Below are 20,686 nucleotides of genomic sequence, written 5' to 3'. Positions count from 1 at the left end.
CTGTGGAGCTAATAGTTTTTTGGGAATTATTTACTTAAAAAAGCTCTTATATCTTGCTGAAAAGTTTGTTGGATGGTAGTTAATTCAGGTGTACTGACATAATTGCACCAGAAACTAGACCCAAAATGCTGGGTGAAAGTTTGTTTTTGCAGTGCACACCCAAAAATCTCTGGACTCTTTTTCATCTCAGTCAAATTACTTTAAATACTATTTAATAGGATTTTTTCTAGCAGTTTAGTGTAACTTTTTAAACATTAATGCACTTCTACGTGCAAAGAGAGAGGGCATCTAAAATCTCTTTACTGTAAAGTTGTGAAATGTAACCTGAGATTTTGTATCCAAACACGTTTCCTCAGAACTGTGTAGACATGTTTGTATTTTATTCTTTATCTTTATTTCCTCGTCACACAGACCTACCCACTGGATGGGAAGAGGGATTTACCTTTGAAGGTGCAAGATGCTTTATCAAGTGAGTTCAACTTTACTCTACAAACCACACACCCATTACACCTTTAGCCAAACACTCTGCAAGTTCACACTGAGTAAAAGAATTAAACCACTTCACCGTTCCCATGCAATCAGGCCAGCTTGATTACCAAACAGAAATGTATTTATTTCCGCTCGCCTGCATGTTGCTTGTGAAACCCGGCTCTGTTCTGGCAGTAAACTCGTGAAAGGTCATAAATGCCGGACCTTTACTCCCTATTTCTTTGCAGTAGGAGGCTATCGCAAAGTTAATGATTACACAGATATATGGGGCAAGTACCAGACAGTCCAGGGTTCCCGTCCTATTTAGAGCTGTTTACAGATTAATATGTTTTCTGTTTTCATAATTTATTCTCGCTGTTTGGGTTTAAATGTTGTGCTAAAGTTTGGAATAATGTTTTAAAGCTCCTACATAAAATTCCACAACTTTATAAGCTGCAAGCCTTTGGAGCTTGGAGCAAATAAATGTGTAAAAATGTTAAATTCATGCAATCAGTGCTGTTAAAATGTAAATATTTGATATTTCTATTAATGTGATATAAAATAGAAGTGCATATTTTGTCTTAAAGTTTTAAGTATTCCTATTTACTCAATTTATCATAATTTGTTTCACTTTAGTTTATGTGTAGCACATGTGAGAACATGGAAATCAAGTGTGTTTTTACCATGAACTGTTCCAAGTATACAAGAATACATGAGCTTTTTCATGTAACTCACATGTGAAAATTTGTGTGCATTTTTTATGTAAAAAAGGAGAAAATTCTCCCCAAAAAAACTTTGAAATTTTGAGATGCATTTAAAAATATCAACTTTCGGAACTCAGAATTTCTTAAAATTTCTGAGTTTTTTTCTTGCACAGTTTCAACTTTTGGAGCTCAGAAATGTCCTTGTTTTTTCTAGAATGAGTTTGGTGCAAGCAAACCTTTGCAGCTTGCAGCACATAAATGCAAACTGCATGCAATTAGTGCTGTCAGAAGGTAAATAACTGATAATCCCTGAGATGATGCCTCTCCACTGTCTGGAATCCAGAGTAGTCATTTCAAAGTGCAAGCAGCTTTTCTGGTCATGTGTCATTTTGTGCTGCATTCTGGTTATTTGGTTTGTTGCAGAAGGTTTTTGCTGTTGTGACTTTGCAACAACTCCATCCTGAGTTTTGTTGAAATTGTTTTTGAAGGTTTTTTTTGTTTTGTTCCAAGGCCAATGAAAGGACCCTTTTTAATCGTTCCTACAGTTTGACCTGGGGCCACATTTTTAAAGCCAACAATTGACAAGATCTTTTCATAATGATCCTCTTTCTTCTGGGACTCTCCAAAAACACACTGAGTACTGTCAGAGGCTGTAAATCTTTCTGGAAAATAGCAATCTTTGTACCATAAAAGTGAATATAAAGCCTCCCTTTTAACTTTTCTTGTGTATCATTCTTGTTGAACTAATGTGGGTCCACCCACTTTTGCGCATATTTCCTGCTTGCTGTTGGCCTCCGAACTGGTCAGAAGTTTACATACACCTCAAGATTTCCCCCAGAAAACGTGCGAAGCGTGGAGGTCGAGGCGCTCGACTGTCAGGAAATTTGAAAATATCACTTGATAATTATGTGTTATTGGAAGATTAATACTCAAACACCAACTGTGAAGTATTAAAAAATGGAAACATTAAAAAAACTTAAGCAATGCTAAGCCTGGTGGGGGTACAAGTAAAGCCTGGTGGCCCGCCAGACATAATGCACTGAGGGAAATGTGTATGCATGCATTTTAGGTTTTTAATGATTCATCAACCACCAAAATGAATCTTCCCTTACAAAATACTTTGTTCTGGCTTTCAAGCAGATTCAATAATTCTTCATAGGATTGAGTTTAGGGCCGTACCTGCAGCTTACCTGTAAGTCTATTTGGGTCTACACTGAAAAACTACCCAGTTTAAAGTGCAACACATGATGCTTTTAAAAGGCGTTTGACTCCATTTTGTTCATCCATTTTCGTAGTTTAGTAGCAGAAACTTTTCCTTTGAAATATATTGACAACAATAGACTCGTCCAGGCCGCCTTTCATCCTTAAATGCTGCCAGAATATGAATTAATATGTCTTACAAACAAGGCTTCTTCAATGTCGTTTGTGAGTTAGCTCCCAAACAATCCCAAACTGTTGATGTAAAAACAATACTAATCAAAACATGTATGCTTACGTTCTGCAGGAGCTAAATGATAAAAGTCCATATTGTCCACCCCTTAATCCACATAATCTGCATTCATGTTCAGTTTATGGTTCAGTAAAGACATTTTATATTCTACTCATGCACTGCAAGGATTGAATTTAATGCCTGTGTGCTAATTTATAATCTGTCCTTCAGATCCTGATATGTGAGTAAAAGATGTTATTTTGCATATTTTCTAGGAAATATTCAGCAGTCAAATCTGCCAAAATACTGTAATGCCATTGCATCAGGGATATGAGAAATGAAGGATATTATGCTTTGTTATCCCCACTGAATCCTGTTCTGACTTCCTGAGCTTCTTGTGGCAGTTTGCCAGTAATTTCATATCCCCCGATTTTATCACAGATTCTCTGTGCAAAACAGTTTTAGGGAGCGCCACATTCATTAGCCGATCAGTGTGGTTCTGGCCCAGTCCCATGATGTGCACGCTTCGTTTTGGCGAGTGAAAAACGATTTGTTTCATGCATCAGCTGAATTTCAAACAAGTCTTTAAAAGTTTGAGGGAGGGATTTTCACATCCAACAAAAGCCCCTGGTGCACTGCTAGACGAAGAATCAGCAGCAAAAGTAATTTCCTCACTTCTTCTGTTCACCTGTCATAATGCCGCTCTTTCTGCAGCATAATTTAGCAAACACGTTGCAGTTTTATTGCATTGTGATGTATCTCAGTGCCTTCTACCGACTCCCTCTCTTAACGTCTTCATTTGTCCTGCAGCTCATTAGCAGTACAAGTCAGCATGTGTCTAACTTATTCCTGTAGAGCTTATAAGGAAATAACCGAAGCCTAATTGAAAACCTGCACAGATATCAGATTACATGTGACAAATCCCTCCCTGATTTGGTGGTGAGTGTTTTATTTCTGACACTTTTCTCCGGCTTGTTTGCTTGGTTTCCCCCTCCAGTGTTTTACTCACCATTCCAGTCATGTGGTCACTAAATCCAGAGTCATAAAGACGGCTGCATGCACGGCCCAACGTGCCGTAATCATTGTCTCTTTCTCGACGTTGAGTCATAAAACTGCATCAAGACTATTTATTTCAGTGTTTTGATTGGAGATTTGCTGACAGGTTTATGAGATAACTGCGACTTGGACAGTCTGTGGGACATTTTGAGGTTTTATGCAAGGCTGCCAATAAAATCCTCTGAGAAGTCTCCAATTCTAGTCTCCTGATGACAGCTGGATAATCCTTGGATGTGCCTCAGATTTCTCAGTAGGACCTTATTACTTTGTTGCCAATTTTGTGTTTCCCGGTGTCATAAAGTTAGGACTGCAACTTCCTTTTGAAATGTAAGGAAGGTGAAACCGTTTCTGATCCTCAACTAATCTAGAGATTCATCCATCTTCACTAGAAAAACACAAAGTTTTACCATTTATGGTCTAGTTTCTAGTGCAAATATTTGCCATAAAACTAAACTAACTAATAAGTTCATTAAGTTATAGGAGCTTGTTTTAAATAAATAATTCACTAATGTTGATGAAAAATTTCAAGTTCCAAATCACTTTTTTCACATCAACATGTGAAAATTTCAGCCCTTTCTGCTTGACTCAACATAAACACAGCAGAAGACTAATCTGGTGATTTATTTTTCTAATATTAGTTGATTAATAATTGGTTTGAAAAGGTGCTTAAGACTTTGCTTTACAGGATTTGAACCAGGTAAAGCTAAACCTGCCACTATAGGAGTTTTTAGTAAAATAGATTAACAGACAAAGGTTTTGTTTTTTATCTTAAATGCAAAATGTTCATATTTTTGTACAGTTTTGTCTTTAGTTACTAGTTTTAGTGTGTTATTATTTCTACAAAAAGCATATATTTTTTTAATCCTGTTAACAATTAATGAATTACTAAATTAGTTGGCAAGTATTTCAATAAACGATTAATCACGATTGATCGTTTCAGCTGCAGTTGATTGGTCAGAAACAAGTCAGATTTTGGAGTTTCCAGCTGGGCCAATCAAACTGAAGCTCATCCAGCTCCAGTAATCAGCTGATCTCTAATTGATCACCGAAGAAAGCAGCAGGTTTCCATCCATTTCTATCTGTGACTTTCTGTGCTCTGCAGAAGAAGATCTTGTGTTTGTCACGCTGGCTCTGTGGAGTTGGCTGTTACCATCGGGTTACACAGTGTGAGCATCAAGTAGCAGATTGTGCTGACGCAGTCTGTCCTCTGATGCTGCGTGCCGGCAGGGATGAGTTACAGGTTGTTAGTGTGACAGTGCAAACTGGAAACATGGCCTCCCCTAAGCTGTTACAGGTATGAATGAAGCAGATGCATCTTAAATAAATCAGCTGATGTTTACGGCTTTTCTTAGACTAATGTGGTTTTCTTGTCTTCAATTGGATTGAACTTCCTACACAGAAATGTACAGAGCTGGAAACATCTTCGGCACCTGGAGCGGTGAAAATGTGCTCCTCTTTTAGCGGTATGCCTCCGTACAAAATGTCAGATTTAATTTTGTCAAAGTGCCTCAGCTTCCAAAAGTGATTACTGCCATCTTAACCAGCTCAGTGTATCTCACCGAGGAAGAGAGGAGTCACAGCAATTTGAGGAGAAGCTTCAAAGAACCAATTCCAGGCTGTCAGCAGGTATCTATAACACTTCCTCACCACAAATAAACCTGTGGGTTTAACTACCTCAATTAACTACCTCTAAATATTCAGCTGCTTTGGTTTTCAAGTAGCCAAAATATTGCTGCAGCTAATAATTACTTTTGTTATAAATTAAGCTATCTATTATTCTGACGATTAATCATATTGATTCGATTAATCACATTTTTTAAATTTGAGCCTTTTTTATTCAATATTAGAAATACATTATTTGTTCATACAAATAATTAAAATTCCCTTTTTAAAGAAGAAAATAAGCATTTTATTGCATAAAATGCATGAACGTAGCATTCCTTTAGCGTGCGCTTGATTATTTGTAGTAAGAAACCTCTAATGTCAACTCATCAGTTGCTGCATTTTGCAGTTAAACTTGTTTTTCTCAGTAACCAAAACAGCATTTTAATGACTGTTTTTTCTAACTGCAGCCTAAGTTAGAAAAATGTACTTGCATATTTGTCAGGTTATACCTTTAAAGGTTGTTGAGCTGTAGAAATATTGCAGGAATTGATGTTTTGGTACACAAAAACTAATTGTTGTGTTGGCATGGCATTCATCGCAATTATGTTTTATGTTGCTGTTTGGATGCAGGACGTAGTTACAGAAATTATGCTGAGAATAAACAGGTGCACATTGGTGCCGGTTCCCTCTCTCGGTTTTCTATTTTGGTTTCATTAATTCTGTTTGGGAAATAAAAGAAGAGAACAAAACTCACCGTACAGTGATAATTGCTTCAAGCGATGCTTGAGACAGCTGCTGCCTTGTTTTGAAGAACGGGTTGCTAATAAGTAAGGCAGTGGTTGAGCTGAAGGCTAGTTTCATTGCAGTCCAGTTCTTAATGTTTCCTTTAAAGATCTTTTGGCAGCATGCTTTGAAGACATTTTATTGTTTCTGAGAGTCCATTGTTAGGATAAATTAATTGTAGTTACTGTGTAGAACTTTTCTATGAATGATTCAACTCAGAATAGAAAATGGATGCCAAAATCTCTCCAGGGCATCTCGTGTTTAGTTTCTGGTTTATTTTCACCTTTGTGACTGACTGCACATTTAAAAGTTTTTGTGTTCAGTTGCTCTTTGTTCTGGTTGATGTTGTGAGGTAATTAATTTAAAGCTTAAGAGTAAATTTAGAGAGGATCTATTATGCAAATTCCACACATTACACGTTTTTATGCTTCCATCCTGATGTGTTTCGGCAATAATTTGACTTATTTGGTGTCTGGAAATGAGCCATTTCCAAAACCTTTTGAGTGTAATGTCACAAATCAGGAGGCCTCCCATCACTTGACAACCAAAACAAAGTCCAGCATGTTTTGGTCAGCTGGATTTACCGCTGCATGTACCGTACAATGGCTGCTAGAAAAAACAGGTGTTTTGTTGTTAAATACCATCCAGAAACTACTGGTTGCATCCTTGTTGGTTGTACAGGAGGCTCCACTTCTGCTTTTCAAAGGTGTACAGAGCTCAAAATAGGCAAAACTGAGCAAACTGCAAATGTTTTTGGGCAAAAAATGTGATTAACATTTTATATAGTCCTTAGACCAAAACTGACTTGTTCAAATTACTGTCGTTATGTAAAGGTCTGTTGATCACTTTGCACATACGTACATATATTATTCCCGTACAGTAAAAAGCTGTCAGTCTTTTTTACTATGACTGCCTGAAAATCTGCAGCCAGTGCACCATAAATCGGTTTTACTCATTGAAGAGAGAGCAGAAGCAAAAGCAGAGCAGTTGTCGTTGTGACTCGTTTCTTGAAAGGTCCAATTCAAGTTGTTAAGCTGGCAGCTTTAGATCCTGTCACAGCTCATAAACTTCTTGCTAAATCAAATAATAATGAATTCTACGCGTCCATTCTTCTGCTGCGGCTCTGAGCAAGCTTAAACAATAAATCACACATTACAGTCACCGACATCCTCCCTGTGGATCGATGTTCCTGTTGCTGGGGATGATACGGCAGATTAAAACTTTGGAGCGCAGACGCTGGACTCATGTTGAACTTTGCTTCTTTTCAATCATCTCTAGTTAGGCTGTCTGGCACTGAAGACAATAAGAAAAGCTGTAGAAAAGACAGGATTGTTTCAGAAACAATAGAGATTTTCCCAGACTATTTTGCTATCAATTATTTTAATAATCGATTATCCTTACGATTAATTGGATTTTTAAAAATAAATTTTTTCATTTAAGCCTTTTTATATCATATTAGAAATACATTAAAAGTTGCAGATAAATAGATTTCTTAAATAATACAAATTGTATTGCCTGAAATGAAGAAAAACATTGCATTCCTTCATGTGCTCTTGATCATTTTTTGGATTAACTTATTAATAATTGGACAACAAGAGATGATTAATAGGGATTTTTATTTTTGTTACAGAATTTGAACCAAGTGAAAAATATCCCAAATTGAGGCGTTTTGAATAGAACATTAGTCCAGAATGGAAAATATATATATTTAATTAATATATATTTATTTGGGTTAATTACTGCTTTAATTGAGTTGTTCATTTAGTTTGTATGCACCAGTTCACAATTAATTGATTGCTAACTTAATTGATGGTCATTTTAATTGATTAATCATAATTAATGCGACTAATCACAATTAATGACTTCAGATTAATTATGATTAATCCAATTAATCGTCTGAGACCTATTTTCCTCTTCATTTTACTTTTCATTATGACAAGAATCAATATTTTGATAACATTTTGTTACAGTTTGAAATGAGGAAGTCTGTCATGATGGGATTCTCTGTCTGGACGATTTTTGTCTGTAGAAAATGGGTTGACTCCAATTACAGGAAGAATAAACACTCTGGCTATAGTTCCACCTTAATTATGTTTTGGAAATAAGAGTTAAACCTATACTATGAGATAGCTGTCGTCTTGTTTATAAGAATGAAGGACAGAATAATAAGTACGCCTGAGTGAACTGAAGTTTGTTTTTGGCTGTTGATTTTCAGCTTCCATTGAGCAATTTGTGGTGTGTGAGTGCTCATTATAAGTATAAATAATATATCAAATATAAATACTGAACAAGTTTACTCTGTGGACCTTACTTTTGCATAATTTATCTCACCAGTAAATACACGCAGCACATCTCTGTTCAGTTGTTGCTCTGTTTTCTGCTTTGAAGACCAACATTCACCGGTTGCCCGGCTGAACGTTGGTGAGCCAAACGTTGGAGAGATTATTGACCAATCTCCGTAGTCCTAATCCCTCTCCATAGATTTTTAATTGGATTTAGATGTGTGGACTGAACTGGGCTTGAAAGAAAGTTTATTTGTGTCATTTAGACAAATTCTGTGTTGTCAGGATTTAGGTTGTTATACAACTGGATTTAGTAGGTTGTTCTTTCAACAAATGGTCTTTTTTTGTTGGTGATTATTTACCACAATTAAACATTTCAGTGTTAATTCCCATATATCTGTTACTAGATTTTTTATTTTATTTTAATCTTCATTATATGTATTAAATAATTATATTTTTGGGACATTTTACTCATCTTTGTAAATCTGAAAGATTATTTAAGATCTGGGCCAGTTGTGCTAGAATGTATTGATAAAATCCATTCAATTGTTAAAATATCAATAAACAGCTGTTTGTTTCAGTGTTTCTAAATTAGATAAAATTTAACATCTTTTCACACTGATCAGTCTATCTAGGATTTTATTTTGTGATTTCTTGCATTCAAAATGATAGATGTTGTGCTGCTAATTTACAATATTTGTGTTAATGTTTGACATTAAATGTTATTTTTTATTAATCAGAGTATCAATCAGAGAGTATAACTTGACATAAAGTAAGGTTGAGTCACTTTGACCCAAAGTTTTTGGCCACATTTGAGAAAAAATGTCAGAAAAGTCTGAAAAAATGTTGGGATTTCAGATTTGTGAAAACACTGGAGGGACTTATCAGTGTATTTTTGAATCTACAGGGCCACATAGAAAGCTTATACATCTTATCAGTCTAAAAAAAATGCTCCAGGATGTTACCATCGGGTACTTGTTAGACAAAGTGAACAAAAAAAAAATCAGTCACGACTGCGCTCACATCGGTCCTCGTTTCTGTCTGCCGGTTTAAACTGATTCTCTTTGTAGCTTTACCTGAAATCTAGGAATAGCTGGAAGCCTATGTGTTCATCCTTCAAACCAGAGATGATGAGTCCCTGTGAACCTTTTTTTGCTGTGAGACAGACTCTTATCCCAGACATGTAAGGCTCCCCTCTCCTCTGCAGGGAATGAGCCGAGCTGAGCCTTATATCAGACATTATTATGTAACAAGAAAACTCAGTTACATCACCGAAACGCATAGAGATCCAATTGTTGGGACAAAAATCCAGATAAGGCTGAGGAAAGCTTGTAGATTTTTAATTTATTTTAATATTGGTATACGTTTTCACAGTTCGCATTCCATATTAAGCTGATTTTAAACCATAACTAGAAAACAAATATGAAATCTGTGCTGCGAATGTTAAAAAAGTAAAAACAAAATGAAGGTTTTGGAGTGCGCTATAGTCAAAATATGGATGTAAATTTGATAGAAAACCTGCGTTTCGTGCTCAAAATACCATCAATGAGATGGAAACCTTCATTTAAAAACTATTTTGTAACATCTGAGGTTATCTCAAAGGTAATCTATTATTCAAAATTCATATTTTGCATGATGATATTCTTTTATTTGAGTCTGAACTGCTTCTAAAAACAGCCAGATGTTTTTTGGCAATAAGTTAATGTTTTTGGTACCTGGAAAATGAGCCATTTCAAAAACTTCCCGATTGTTGAGTCACGTTTGATGGACACTGTGCCGTTATCTAGCAACCCAAGCGGAGCTCGAGCATGTTTGGTCAGATAGTTTTAATGCTATATTTACTGTACAATGGCTGCTGGAAAAGTCAAGCGTTTTGTTTTTGACTTCCTGTCCAGAAACCACTTGCTGCATTCTTGTTGGTTGCGCAGGATGCTCCACTTTTGTTTTTCAAAGACATACGGGTGTGTAATTACACATCTCTTGTCATTTTCACGTGTGAGTGTAAACGTTGAATTAGGGGGCGTGGCAAACGATTTAAAGTGACAGAGTCCCTAAAACAGCCCGTTCTGAAAGGAGCTCAAAACTGAACAGACTAAAATCTCATTATCTTAGAATGGTTTTGTGCAAAGAATTTAATAAACGTATGTAATGTAATAAACATGTTTTTTATCACCCATAAACCTGTAATAACCTGTTTAAGAAACAACACTAGGTGATAGTGGGCTTAAATGTGTTTGATAGTTATGTGACAAAAAGGCAAAACCAGAATGGATCTATTAGGAGGCAAATACATTTTCACGGCTCTGTAGCATTTTATTGTAGATAATCTGCAGATAACCTGAGACCTTAATGTGTCTCTTTTTATTTTCTGTAACAATACCCCTATACACAAGACTTACCCAACTCTGGCTCATAACGTCAAAAACAGGACTAGAAATAAATCACGACGGGAACAAGAAGAGCCAGTTTCTCTTATTGTTGTTACCATAGCTATGTCTTGTTGCAGCATGCGTCTGATGAGAGACAAGTCACTCTCTCAAAACTTTGTCACACTAGCAGAAAAGAAATCAGTCACACCCGTAGATGTTTTTGTTTTGTCATGTTGACATTTTTGCCTTGTTTGAGTGACTTTGAGGAGCTTTAGAAAGTCTTAGGTGGGAACGTTTTGGGAATCTGTTTTGGACCTGAGGAGCTTCTGCCTGTCACGGCAGACAGGATTTACTGGATGAAAATGGTAAACATGTGGCTGCTCCAAGTTAAACACAATATTGATTTTCTCTTGAGGTTAAGCGTCCCCTTGTTACTTATGGCGTGGATTAATACAAGAGAGATAATGAAGGTTTTTGTGTGACCTTTTAAGTATATTATGTAAGGAAAGCTCTCTGCTGTATGTTGGCTGACCTTTATAAAAGCATCAAAACATGAAATAATCTTTTAATCAGTTGAACATACAGTGCTTTAAGGTTTGAATACCCTTGGAAATTCCTTTATTTTTCTTTCCAAGGTAATATTTCAGACTAACACATTATGAAGTAACTATTAAAGGTTTTCCAATCTTTATACAAACAAAAATCTATTAGTCTTTAATATCCTTCTTTCCAAAGAAGCTTAAGGTTCAGTTTGGTTTCACTGGGGACAAAAATTGCTTCTTTTGTTACATTGTCACAATGCACTGTCAAAAAACCTGTTCCCCTCCTCGCCTGTGGTGGCGCTGCAGCAAGAACCAGTGAATGAAACGACACAAAAAGAAAACACAAAGCGCAGCTTTTCCCACAAACTGAACATTTGGGTCCGTAAAGATGCACAGAAAAGTTCCAAAAGTATAAATAAACAATAACAATAAAACACTGTACAGATTAGAACATATAATAATGGGGATTTATTAGAAATGTAAACAAAAATGGCGTCAGATTCTGTTGCTAGAAAGGCTAGTTGCTAGACCGTTCTGCCCTTTTGATATGTTCTTTAATTTTGAAGAAAATTACTACTTCACCAGCAGATTATTTAGCTTATAACATGTGAGAAATGTCTTTTTATAGGTGAAATGATCTCCCAGTTTAATTAGTACTTTTCAAAACAATGTTAATAACTTATCGACTTAAAAGAAGCTCCAGTTTCTAGCAGAAAAGTTACCTATAAGCTACTTTTGTCATATTTCAAGAGTGCTGAAATATTTGTGCAGTGCACCAGATTTTGTTTTGGGTTATCAAACAGATGCAGGCCTCGCTTTTCGATGAGGACATTTAAAGACGTTTCCTTTCACTTCAGCCGTGTGCTACTCTTTGCTGTAAATGCATTAAAATACAGCGAATTTTGTGGTTTCAATATGACGAAGTTGTAAGTAAAGCGTATAAATAGTTTTTCTAATTATTGTAAAGAAATGTAGTCCCTGATTAGGAATTTCAACCACAGTTATTATTCTTTTTCTAAATCACTGATTTGCTAATAAATCACTTAGATAGTCATTCACACACCAAATAATAGCTAATATTACGCCTATTTTAAGCTGCAAAGCACAGAGAGAATTTTTAATCACCCTTCCTGCAGAGGGGATGTTCAGATTGCTGACTCAACAGATCCATCAGCGCTCTGTAGTTTCGCCGCTCACTAACGTGCGTGGCGTGATTTAAGGGGGAAACTCTGCAGATCTGGATCTGCTGTGCAGCATCCAGCCCGTCTCCGGCTGCGTTGCTCTCTTTTGTGAGGTTTGGTGCTGACTGGGAGGCAGGCAGGCGGCTTTGAGGTGCTCAGACTGCATCTCTGTCCCTGTGGGGTCGCCGCCATCTGTCTCGCACAGGAAGAAAACATTGTGTGGTGTGTGAACCGTCTGCGCGAATGTATGAGTTAAAAAGCTCTCTGATGTAGCTGCTTGCCCCAGGTGCTAATTAAGACAATTTCACAGAGAAAATCCACACAGGAACAAGTAAAATGTCTTGTTTACAAATGCACATAATGGTTTTAGTTGTTTATCTTATAGCATTTTTACTCAGTATTTAAAACAAATGTCTCCCTGTAATTTATTGAGAGATCTTTTGTGTCTGAGTGTCCAATATTTGAGACCATATGTTTAGTTTCTGCTAAAACCACATATTTACATAAAACATGTTTTTTGTTTTCTTCTCATTGATATACAGAAACATTTAATTGCCAGAGCTTGGAAATACTGGAGGTTGTCGTCACGAGAAAGTTTCTTGTTATAGCGAGACGAGTTTTATTTCTTATTTCGAATAAATTTCTTTATAACGAGAGATTTTCTCATTTTAAAGAGAGATAAAAATGTGCTCCTCTGACTTTTACGACTTGTTACAAAGGCATAAAGTGGCTCAGTACAACACCTTTTTCTCCTTCTGTTTCCTCTAGTTGATATCTAAAAATCCCAACACACGTTTCTGGTTTATTGTTACAACCTTTCTTATTTCAAAGAGATGATATTTTAGTTTTAATTAGATATAAATCTCATTGTAATGAGTTTTTAATCTCCTTAAAACAAGAACCAGAAGTTTTTTTCTTGTTTAAATGAGATTCTTCTCCTGAAGTTATTTTCAAGCTCTTGCAATTAAACGCTTCCATGAATTCACGCTAAACATTTTCTAATCAAATCATGTAGGATTAACTAAGTTATTTTTTTATTTGCTGATTGTCAGAATAATGAGAGGGATGCTTTTTTTGTTATTTCTTTCAAGAAATTCAACAGTTTACTAAACTAAAATTATTAGATGTTTGAACAATTTGGAAAACTATAGATAAATGATCCTCAAATCCAGACCTAAAGGTCTGGTGTCATGCAACATTTTAATGTTGCTCGGGATGCGTTAACCAAATATTTTCAGTTTTTATCATATTCTAAGGAAAATTTCTGAACATAAGTCAATCAATTTTATTTGTATAGAACGTTTCTTCAAGGCAGTTCAAAGTGCTTTACATTGTAATAACACACAGAAAACCGGTAAACATTACATTTTGTGAAGTGCCGTCACTTTGGTCTAAACAAATGGAGTTTTAGTCTAAGTTTATAGAAGCTCAGTGTTTCGGCCGTTTTGCAGTTTTCTGGATGTTTGTGCCAGATTTGTGGCGCATAGAAGCTGAATGCTGCTTTTACGAAGAAATTAATGTCCTCCGAAGAGATTCTCTCGCTCCTCATTCTGATAAATGTAAATAATTTTAGTGATCCCAAGTGACGTAAAACTGGAAAACTTTAGTGTGATTTAATGTCAACCAGTTTCCCATTGATCTGGAGGACCAGCTCCTCCAGGCCCAGTAAGGAAAGCATACAGGGAGCAAATTAATTCTTCTAAAGCCTCTTAGTAACATAGTGTCTTTGATTTAATGCTGAGAAAGCTGTCGGACTCAAATAATCCCTGCATTAATCTGTGATGAGCCAACCTTTTTTGCTGATGTCGGTTCAGTCTGAGGCCAGCTGTCTTCCTGGGGGGTCGCATCGTGGTGTGCCACTGTCTCAGGCATCGCCTTGTCTCAATAGGAAAAGTTTTCCAAATTTGTTCATGTCTGTCGGAATTCATGATTGCTCACATCCGTCTGTTTCTGCCTTCGCCTCAGTTCTGAACTTTATAATTCATAGTTCAGAGTTTGACTGATGTCAGCTGTTCTCTGTGCATCATTCAGCCACATTGGCTGCTTCTGAAAGGATTATTTTCTTCTGTAAAAAGAAAAAGAAATGCAGATGGAAGTTGGAGTGCATTCACACCAGTTCTGGCTCGTCCAATTTAATTGAATCCCAGTTCGCTTGTCTAGAAAGTTTGGGGGGAAAAAGGAAAATGTCAATTCTGGTTCACCTGAAAATCTAGACCTCTGTTCAGTTGAAGTGAACTTTGGTGCGATTCAAATGGAGATCCAAGCGGATCGGAAACCACTCCAGAACCATAGTGCAAATAATTCTGGGTTAACACAACTGAAGCAAAAGACAGGAGTTTTGTGAATGAACTGCTTTCTTTAGAGGTTTTTGTGTTATTTCCTTTGTTTTTTCTTGGTGCAGCGCCGCCACAGGCGAGGAGGGGAACAGGTTTTTCTGGTAGTTAGACCAAAGCGCAATGGGAAAGCAAACTGCTCCAACTGAAAATGTGGCAATTTTGATCACAAATCGAACGGAGTCCACCAGACTATCAGATGTGATACATCTTTAAATATGTGTTTATACAGTGCAGAATTTTCTTGTAGCAATAATAATTTGGGGGGGATCAGATGCCTCCAACACATCTATATTTCTATTATTGCGCCCTAAAAAGCCTGGCCTCTCTCTCCTCCTCCAGTGCGGTTCAGCGGACCGCGCTCGGCCCAGTTGTTTTCCAGATGGTCTGTGATGATTAGGGAGCTCTTGGAAGGCATCAGTCAGCTGAAATGCTCTACAGCTGTGAGCTTGTGGGACTTTATGTTAAAGTGTCCAAAGAGAACTTTGGACTAATGGACAGCTTCCGGAGACAGATTGTGGCGAATACAATCTCTTAATTTACCTTCATCCACATTTAAAGAGGCAGCCAACTGGCTTTTTTCCCCGCTGTCCCCCATCTGCTCTGCAAACAGATGAACCAAACCTCTGATTTCATTCACACCCTCATGAAAACGACTCCTGGAAATATTACAGCCCTCTCATTTTTTTCACAGGTACGGTGCTATATTGATGTACTGGTTGTTGCCAAGTTTTCAATTTAGCAGCAGCAGTGGAGGGATTAATATCATTCCCCTCTGGTGCTGAGGTTCGGGTTTGTTTCTCTTCTGTCTCCTTGCAATCACCTGCTCTCCCCTTGCACTCCTCAGAGGTCCCACAGCGGTCACTTTCATGCTGTTTCTTTTCATAAGGTTTTAAATCTGCTCACAGTTCTCATCTAGATTTTATGGGCTTAGTGACAGTCTTGGTTACATTCATTGCCTTGCAAAGGTACAGAACTTTTCCACATTTTGTCTTTCTAATCCCTCCATAAACTTCAGAGTGCTTCATTGGGATTTTGCATTTTTTTGGTGGTAAACCAACACAAAGGGGAGCATAATTGTGGGGTTGAATGCAATTTAATCTCAGCATTGTAACAGTTGTATTGTGAAAGCCTCAGAGCTTTGTTAGAAAATGTAAGTGAAAATACCATCATGAGGTTTATAGGGGATCTATTATGTAAAACTCCGATCGTGCATTTTTTTATACTTCCATTTAGGTCTCTACTGCTGAAAAAAAAAACAGCTCAAATGCATAAAATAACACTCAGATGTCTTTTTGGTAATAAATTATTTGGTGTCTGTAAAATCAGCTTTTTAAAAAAAACCTTCCGGATGTAACGTAACAGATCAGCAGGCCGTGCCCCTCACCTAGCAACCCAAGCTAAGCTCCAGCAGGTTTGGTCAGCTGGTTTATCCGCTTTATGCGCTGAACAATGGCTGCTGAAAAAGACAAGTGTCTTGTTGTTGACATGCCATCCAGAAACCACTGAATTCTTGTTGGTTGTGCAGGAAGCTCTACTAATGCTTTTCAAAGACTCACGGTTGTATAATTCGGCCTCTAGTTGCAGCCATTTTCACCTGCGAGCGTGAACGCTGAGTTGGGGCTGTGACCAGCAGCAGCTTATTTAAAGAGACAGAGGGTCTAAAACGACTTGTTTGGAAAATAACCTAAGAATGATTTTCTGCAAAAAATGTTGTGAACATGTTTTGTGTAGCCATAGATCTATTCTAACCTGCAGCCATTGGATAGCACATATTGTAAAACCAGCTGACCAAACGTCTTAGAGCTCACCTGGGGTTGCTGATTTGTGACGTTACATTTGGAAGGTTTTAGAAACATCAGATTTTCAAGACACAAAAAACCCCAGAAATTGATTGCAAAGAAACACTTTGGATTGTTCTAGGAGGGGTAGAGCCCCAAATGGAAGTGCATGGAAGTACAAAAACATGCAAAGTGTGAGTTTTAAATACCTGAGGTTCCCTTAAAGGCTGAGGATTGCCACACTTTTGAAATTTTGCATCAAATGCATTCAAACCTTCTATGCATGCAATTAGATATGAATCAGTTGATGATCAGAAAACGTCCTCAAGGAAAGAAGAGCTGCACTGATTTTCTGCTCTGTCTGTCACAGTTGTTTTGGGACTTGTAGATGTCATTCATATAAGCATTAGAACTGGATGAGGAGCCTCTAAAGTCGCTCCCAGTAGCCACCAACACAAAGTCAAAGTGCTTTTTCAACATTATCAAACCTCTTATCTGCTGTTTTAGTGTTGCGCCTGTAGTAAGCTGAGTGCTGCTGCTTGAAGGGGGGCTTTGCAGATATAAACGGTAACCCAGGTCATCTCGACTTTGTCAAACAGTCCCGACTCCCGAAAGAAACTTTTAGAGCGTATGGGGATACAGAAAAACACCATCATGTTTTATTGAATATCTTGTGTACATAATTATTTTATTCTTCATTGGGTGAAACAGCGACGCTGAGCATATAGAGTTGTAGCTTCACAGCTGACTTGTTGGAAAATCCTCTCCCACACTCTGTCCTCTGATGCTCTTGCTTAAACAAATATTTGAACTCAGTCTCTATTTAAATAACTTGCCGTGATTGGCTTTATCTAATGTCATCACTGGAGTTACCACGCAAGGAATGCACCATAGTTTGAGTTGTTACCCTTCAGATGAAGCTTCACTTGCTTCAAGGACTGCAAAAACTAAAGGTTTGCAAAAGTCCGGAACAAATACTGTAGAAGTTTGTGTTTTCACATCCTGCTCTCACACTCTGTGAAAAGAATTTATAAACCATCTGCAATCTGCTTGTTTCATTGTTTACATTGAGTCCATTGTGGACTTTTTTTGTATATTTAGTTTCTATATTTCCAGTTGCTTCAATTCAACTAAAATTCAACACTATGATCCTTTTCTGAAATTAAAATGAACCTTTTATAAGCACAAGAGTTAATCGAAAGCAGCATATTTTCTAAGAAAAGCACCCACCTGCCTGACACAATTAGCTGTAATGGCTTTTGCTAAATAAAATTTTAATCCTAATGCATATTAATTTGACAAAACAAGGCAATTATATATTGATTAATTGTGACTAATTGATGTTAGCTGAAGTATATTGACTCATAAAAAGCCCGATTGTTGAAAGAACAACGCAGTTAGAGCAGAAATTAAATCCAAACTGTACAAAGTAACACATATTGGGCCACATTTCTCAGCATGTTGCAACTTCAGCAGAATTTGCAATGTCCAAAATCAACATGAGAAATACGCACAAATGCACATCCAGACATTAAAAAACAAATAATGAATCTGATTAATCATGATTACTTGATTTTAAACTGTGAAATAAAGGTTTGCAATAAGTCTGGAACGGATGATGTAGAGTTTTTTCTTTCACGTTGTGCTTTCACGTTCTGTGAAACGATTTTATAAACAATTTTAAGTCTGCTTGTTGCATTGTTTACACTGAGTCCTTTGACTTTTTCCATTTGTTTACTGCACCTTATTAAAGTGCATCATTAAGGAGACAAAAACCAAATATGAAAGAAATGTTAGTTGTATTTCAGCTGACGTCCAATCATCAAACATTTGGCTCAGAGAAACTCATCTGCTCCACTCAACAGGACCTGGTTTTTTTAGTTTCACTTAGAGGACGTGTGTGAGATGAGACTGGAGTGCGTTGAGCTGACACATGCTTCATAACTGCAGTCATGACTTTGCCTCCCAGTGATCCATCAGTCTAATCAGCTGACGGCCTTCTGTTGTGCGTTTCTGCTAGAAGTCAAGGGTCTGGTTTAAATAAGTATTTATCCTCACGCCAGGATAAATACAGCCTTCCCACGTTCGTGCTATAATTCACAAATTGATGTGTGCGGGTAATGCCCCCTCTGCCTCTCTCAGTGAGAGGAAATCCAGTGTTTCTTACTGTAATACCTCTGCTGGTGGCTCAGATAAATACTCCCTCACTTTGGACCGCTATGTTGTAATTGGTGTGTTTTTGTTCGCCTCTGTGCTGCTCGGGTAAAACTCTACTGTGACACTTCGCAGTAGAGTCCTCTAAGATGACGTTCTGAGGAGTGGGAAATATGTTCCTTATTAAGTTTGGGAACTCAAGAGTCTAACACTCACAATTACAGACAGATGAGTCATATATAATTATAAGTTAGCGTTGCAATAGTAGATAAATTATAGATTAGATTATTGACAATTTAAAGTGTGGATACCCTTTTTTTAAAATAGAAAATACAGTCGTATTTTGCTTGTTTTGCTTAAACCGTAATGTCGTTTTGCGTTATTTCTCTGGATAATTTGGTGTTTATTTAACACATTAAACAAACATGAAGCTGTGTTGCATTATTAATTAGCATTCAAAGTGTGATTTGGAACTACAGCCTCATGAAACGAGCTAAAACCGCATACATTAACGAGCTGTTGCGGTATCTTTTGATGAGTGTTTAGAGAGCATCTTTTTGCTACATTTCATCCCCCTCAGATGTTTAATCCACAATTAAAGCCATAATTTTAGTGGGAATTTGTCTTTAAAGCCTCAAGGTTCACTGTTACCGACTCCCATGTTTTCAGTCCTAGTTGCTGTTGTTTTTTTAAACTTATTTGATACAATTTGGACATGATTTGTCTGAAAAACTGAAAGCTTTTCACCTAAAAGTTTCTGTTTTGATCGGGAGCCGTGCTACGGATGAACTCTGTGGTCTCATTAGGTTTATTTTATTACGTCCCTCTCCTTGTGTATTCATTGTTTATTTATGAAGGAGGAGGACTCATTAGTCATTCACTGTGATAACCTAAATTTGTGTAAATTTACTAGCAGCTATTGCACTTTTAAATCTGCTTTACTTTCAAGAGTAAAATATCTTCACCTCCAAGCAAAGGGTATAATTTGTGAAACTATATCCACATATATTTTAAGACACATAGACTTCAGGAAGCTTAAAAAGTGGGTCAAGCTACTTATATTGACTTCAGAAGAGTTTTCAAAAGAATAGAAAATGGTAAGAAGTTTATTTTCTGTTTCTTATTATATTAGATATATAACTTAATGGAATATATGTAAAATCCCTGGATAATGTTGATTTAGCAGGAAACATTTATGCATCCATTTTAAGCTTCAACACTGAAGAGTGTTATCAGCACTGTTCCCAACTCCACAGCAAGGAAAGTAGCTTTTAGCTGCCCTCAGAGTTGCATATTTGGTCAAATGAGATCTGTGCAGTACAAGACAGGAATCTCAATGCTGGCATGACAAAAAAAATCAGTAGAAATACTGTATATGTGTGTAGATATAAACTTTATGAAATACTGTAAGTAAATCTATTTTTTTAAGTCGCTAAATAAAAGTTTTCATATGCAACTTATATGCAAACAACACCTAACTTTAGATACCATAAATACGTCTTCAGTGTATTAAATTGGTAAAACAATTAGCTTGTTTTTAAATTCACTTGTAAACTTTAATGTTACAGAAATTTTAACTACGAATGATAGATTAAAGCTGCGATAGCAGATTGCTGAAGCCAATAAGGTTTCTAAGGATGTTTGAAAATGACTTGAATGTTAATATTGTTCTAAGTTTGTAGCTGGAGATCTGCGAGTTTCTCTTCTGCTTAATTAGGCATGAAACTCAGGCTGCTGGCCTGTGATTATGGATGCCTGTGCACATGAAGTAAGCTAAGGAGAGAGTCAGCTGTGACTCCAAAGCAGCTTTTCGTTGAACAACAAACAGCCGCTGAGCTCAGATTGTGTTGTTTGTGTTGGTTGCAGTAAACAGCTGCTGCTCCATTCAGGTCCACAGTGGCTCTGATTGGCTCATCTAGTTCTTTCTTGAACCAGATATCTGCCATCGTAGCTCTGGACATCGTTGTTAGACTGAATGTAAAAGGACTTTTAGCCAAAA

General features: G+C 36.9%; 1 protein-coding gene across 17 annotated transcripts in view; it reads left to right on the top strand.

Annotated features, from left to right (window-relative positions):
- LOC129353294 (pleckstrin homology domain-containing family A member 5-like) overlaps positions 1 to 20,686 on the top strand; it is a 121,902-nt gene that overhangs the window by 19,591 nt on the left and 81,625 nt on the right. For all 17 annotated transcript variants that reach the window (XM_055023757.1, XM_055023633.1, XM_055023432.1 and 14 more), the window contains exon 3: positions 412 to 469. Coding sequence is in view for 16 of the 17 variants with exons in the window: in XM_055023633.1 (XP_054879608.1) it covers positions 412 to 469 (58 nt within the window). In the remaining variant the exon portion in view is untranslated. The remainder of the gene's footprint in view (positions 1 to 411; positions 470 to 20,686) is intronic.

This window comes from Poeciliopsis prolifica, unplaced genomic scaffold, assembly GCF_027474105.1.
Source record: "Poeciliopsis prolifica strain line A6 unplaced genomic scaffold, Auburn_PproV2 SCAFFOLD001, whole genome shotgun sequence".
Taxonomy (NCBI): Eukaryota; Metazoa; Chordata; class Actinopteri; order Cyprinodontiformes; family Poeciliidae; genus Poeciliopsis; species Poeciliopsis prolifica.
Note: the sequence above shows the minus strand (reverse complement) of the source record. Positions and strands in the feature narration are given on the sequence as shown.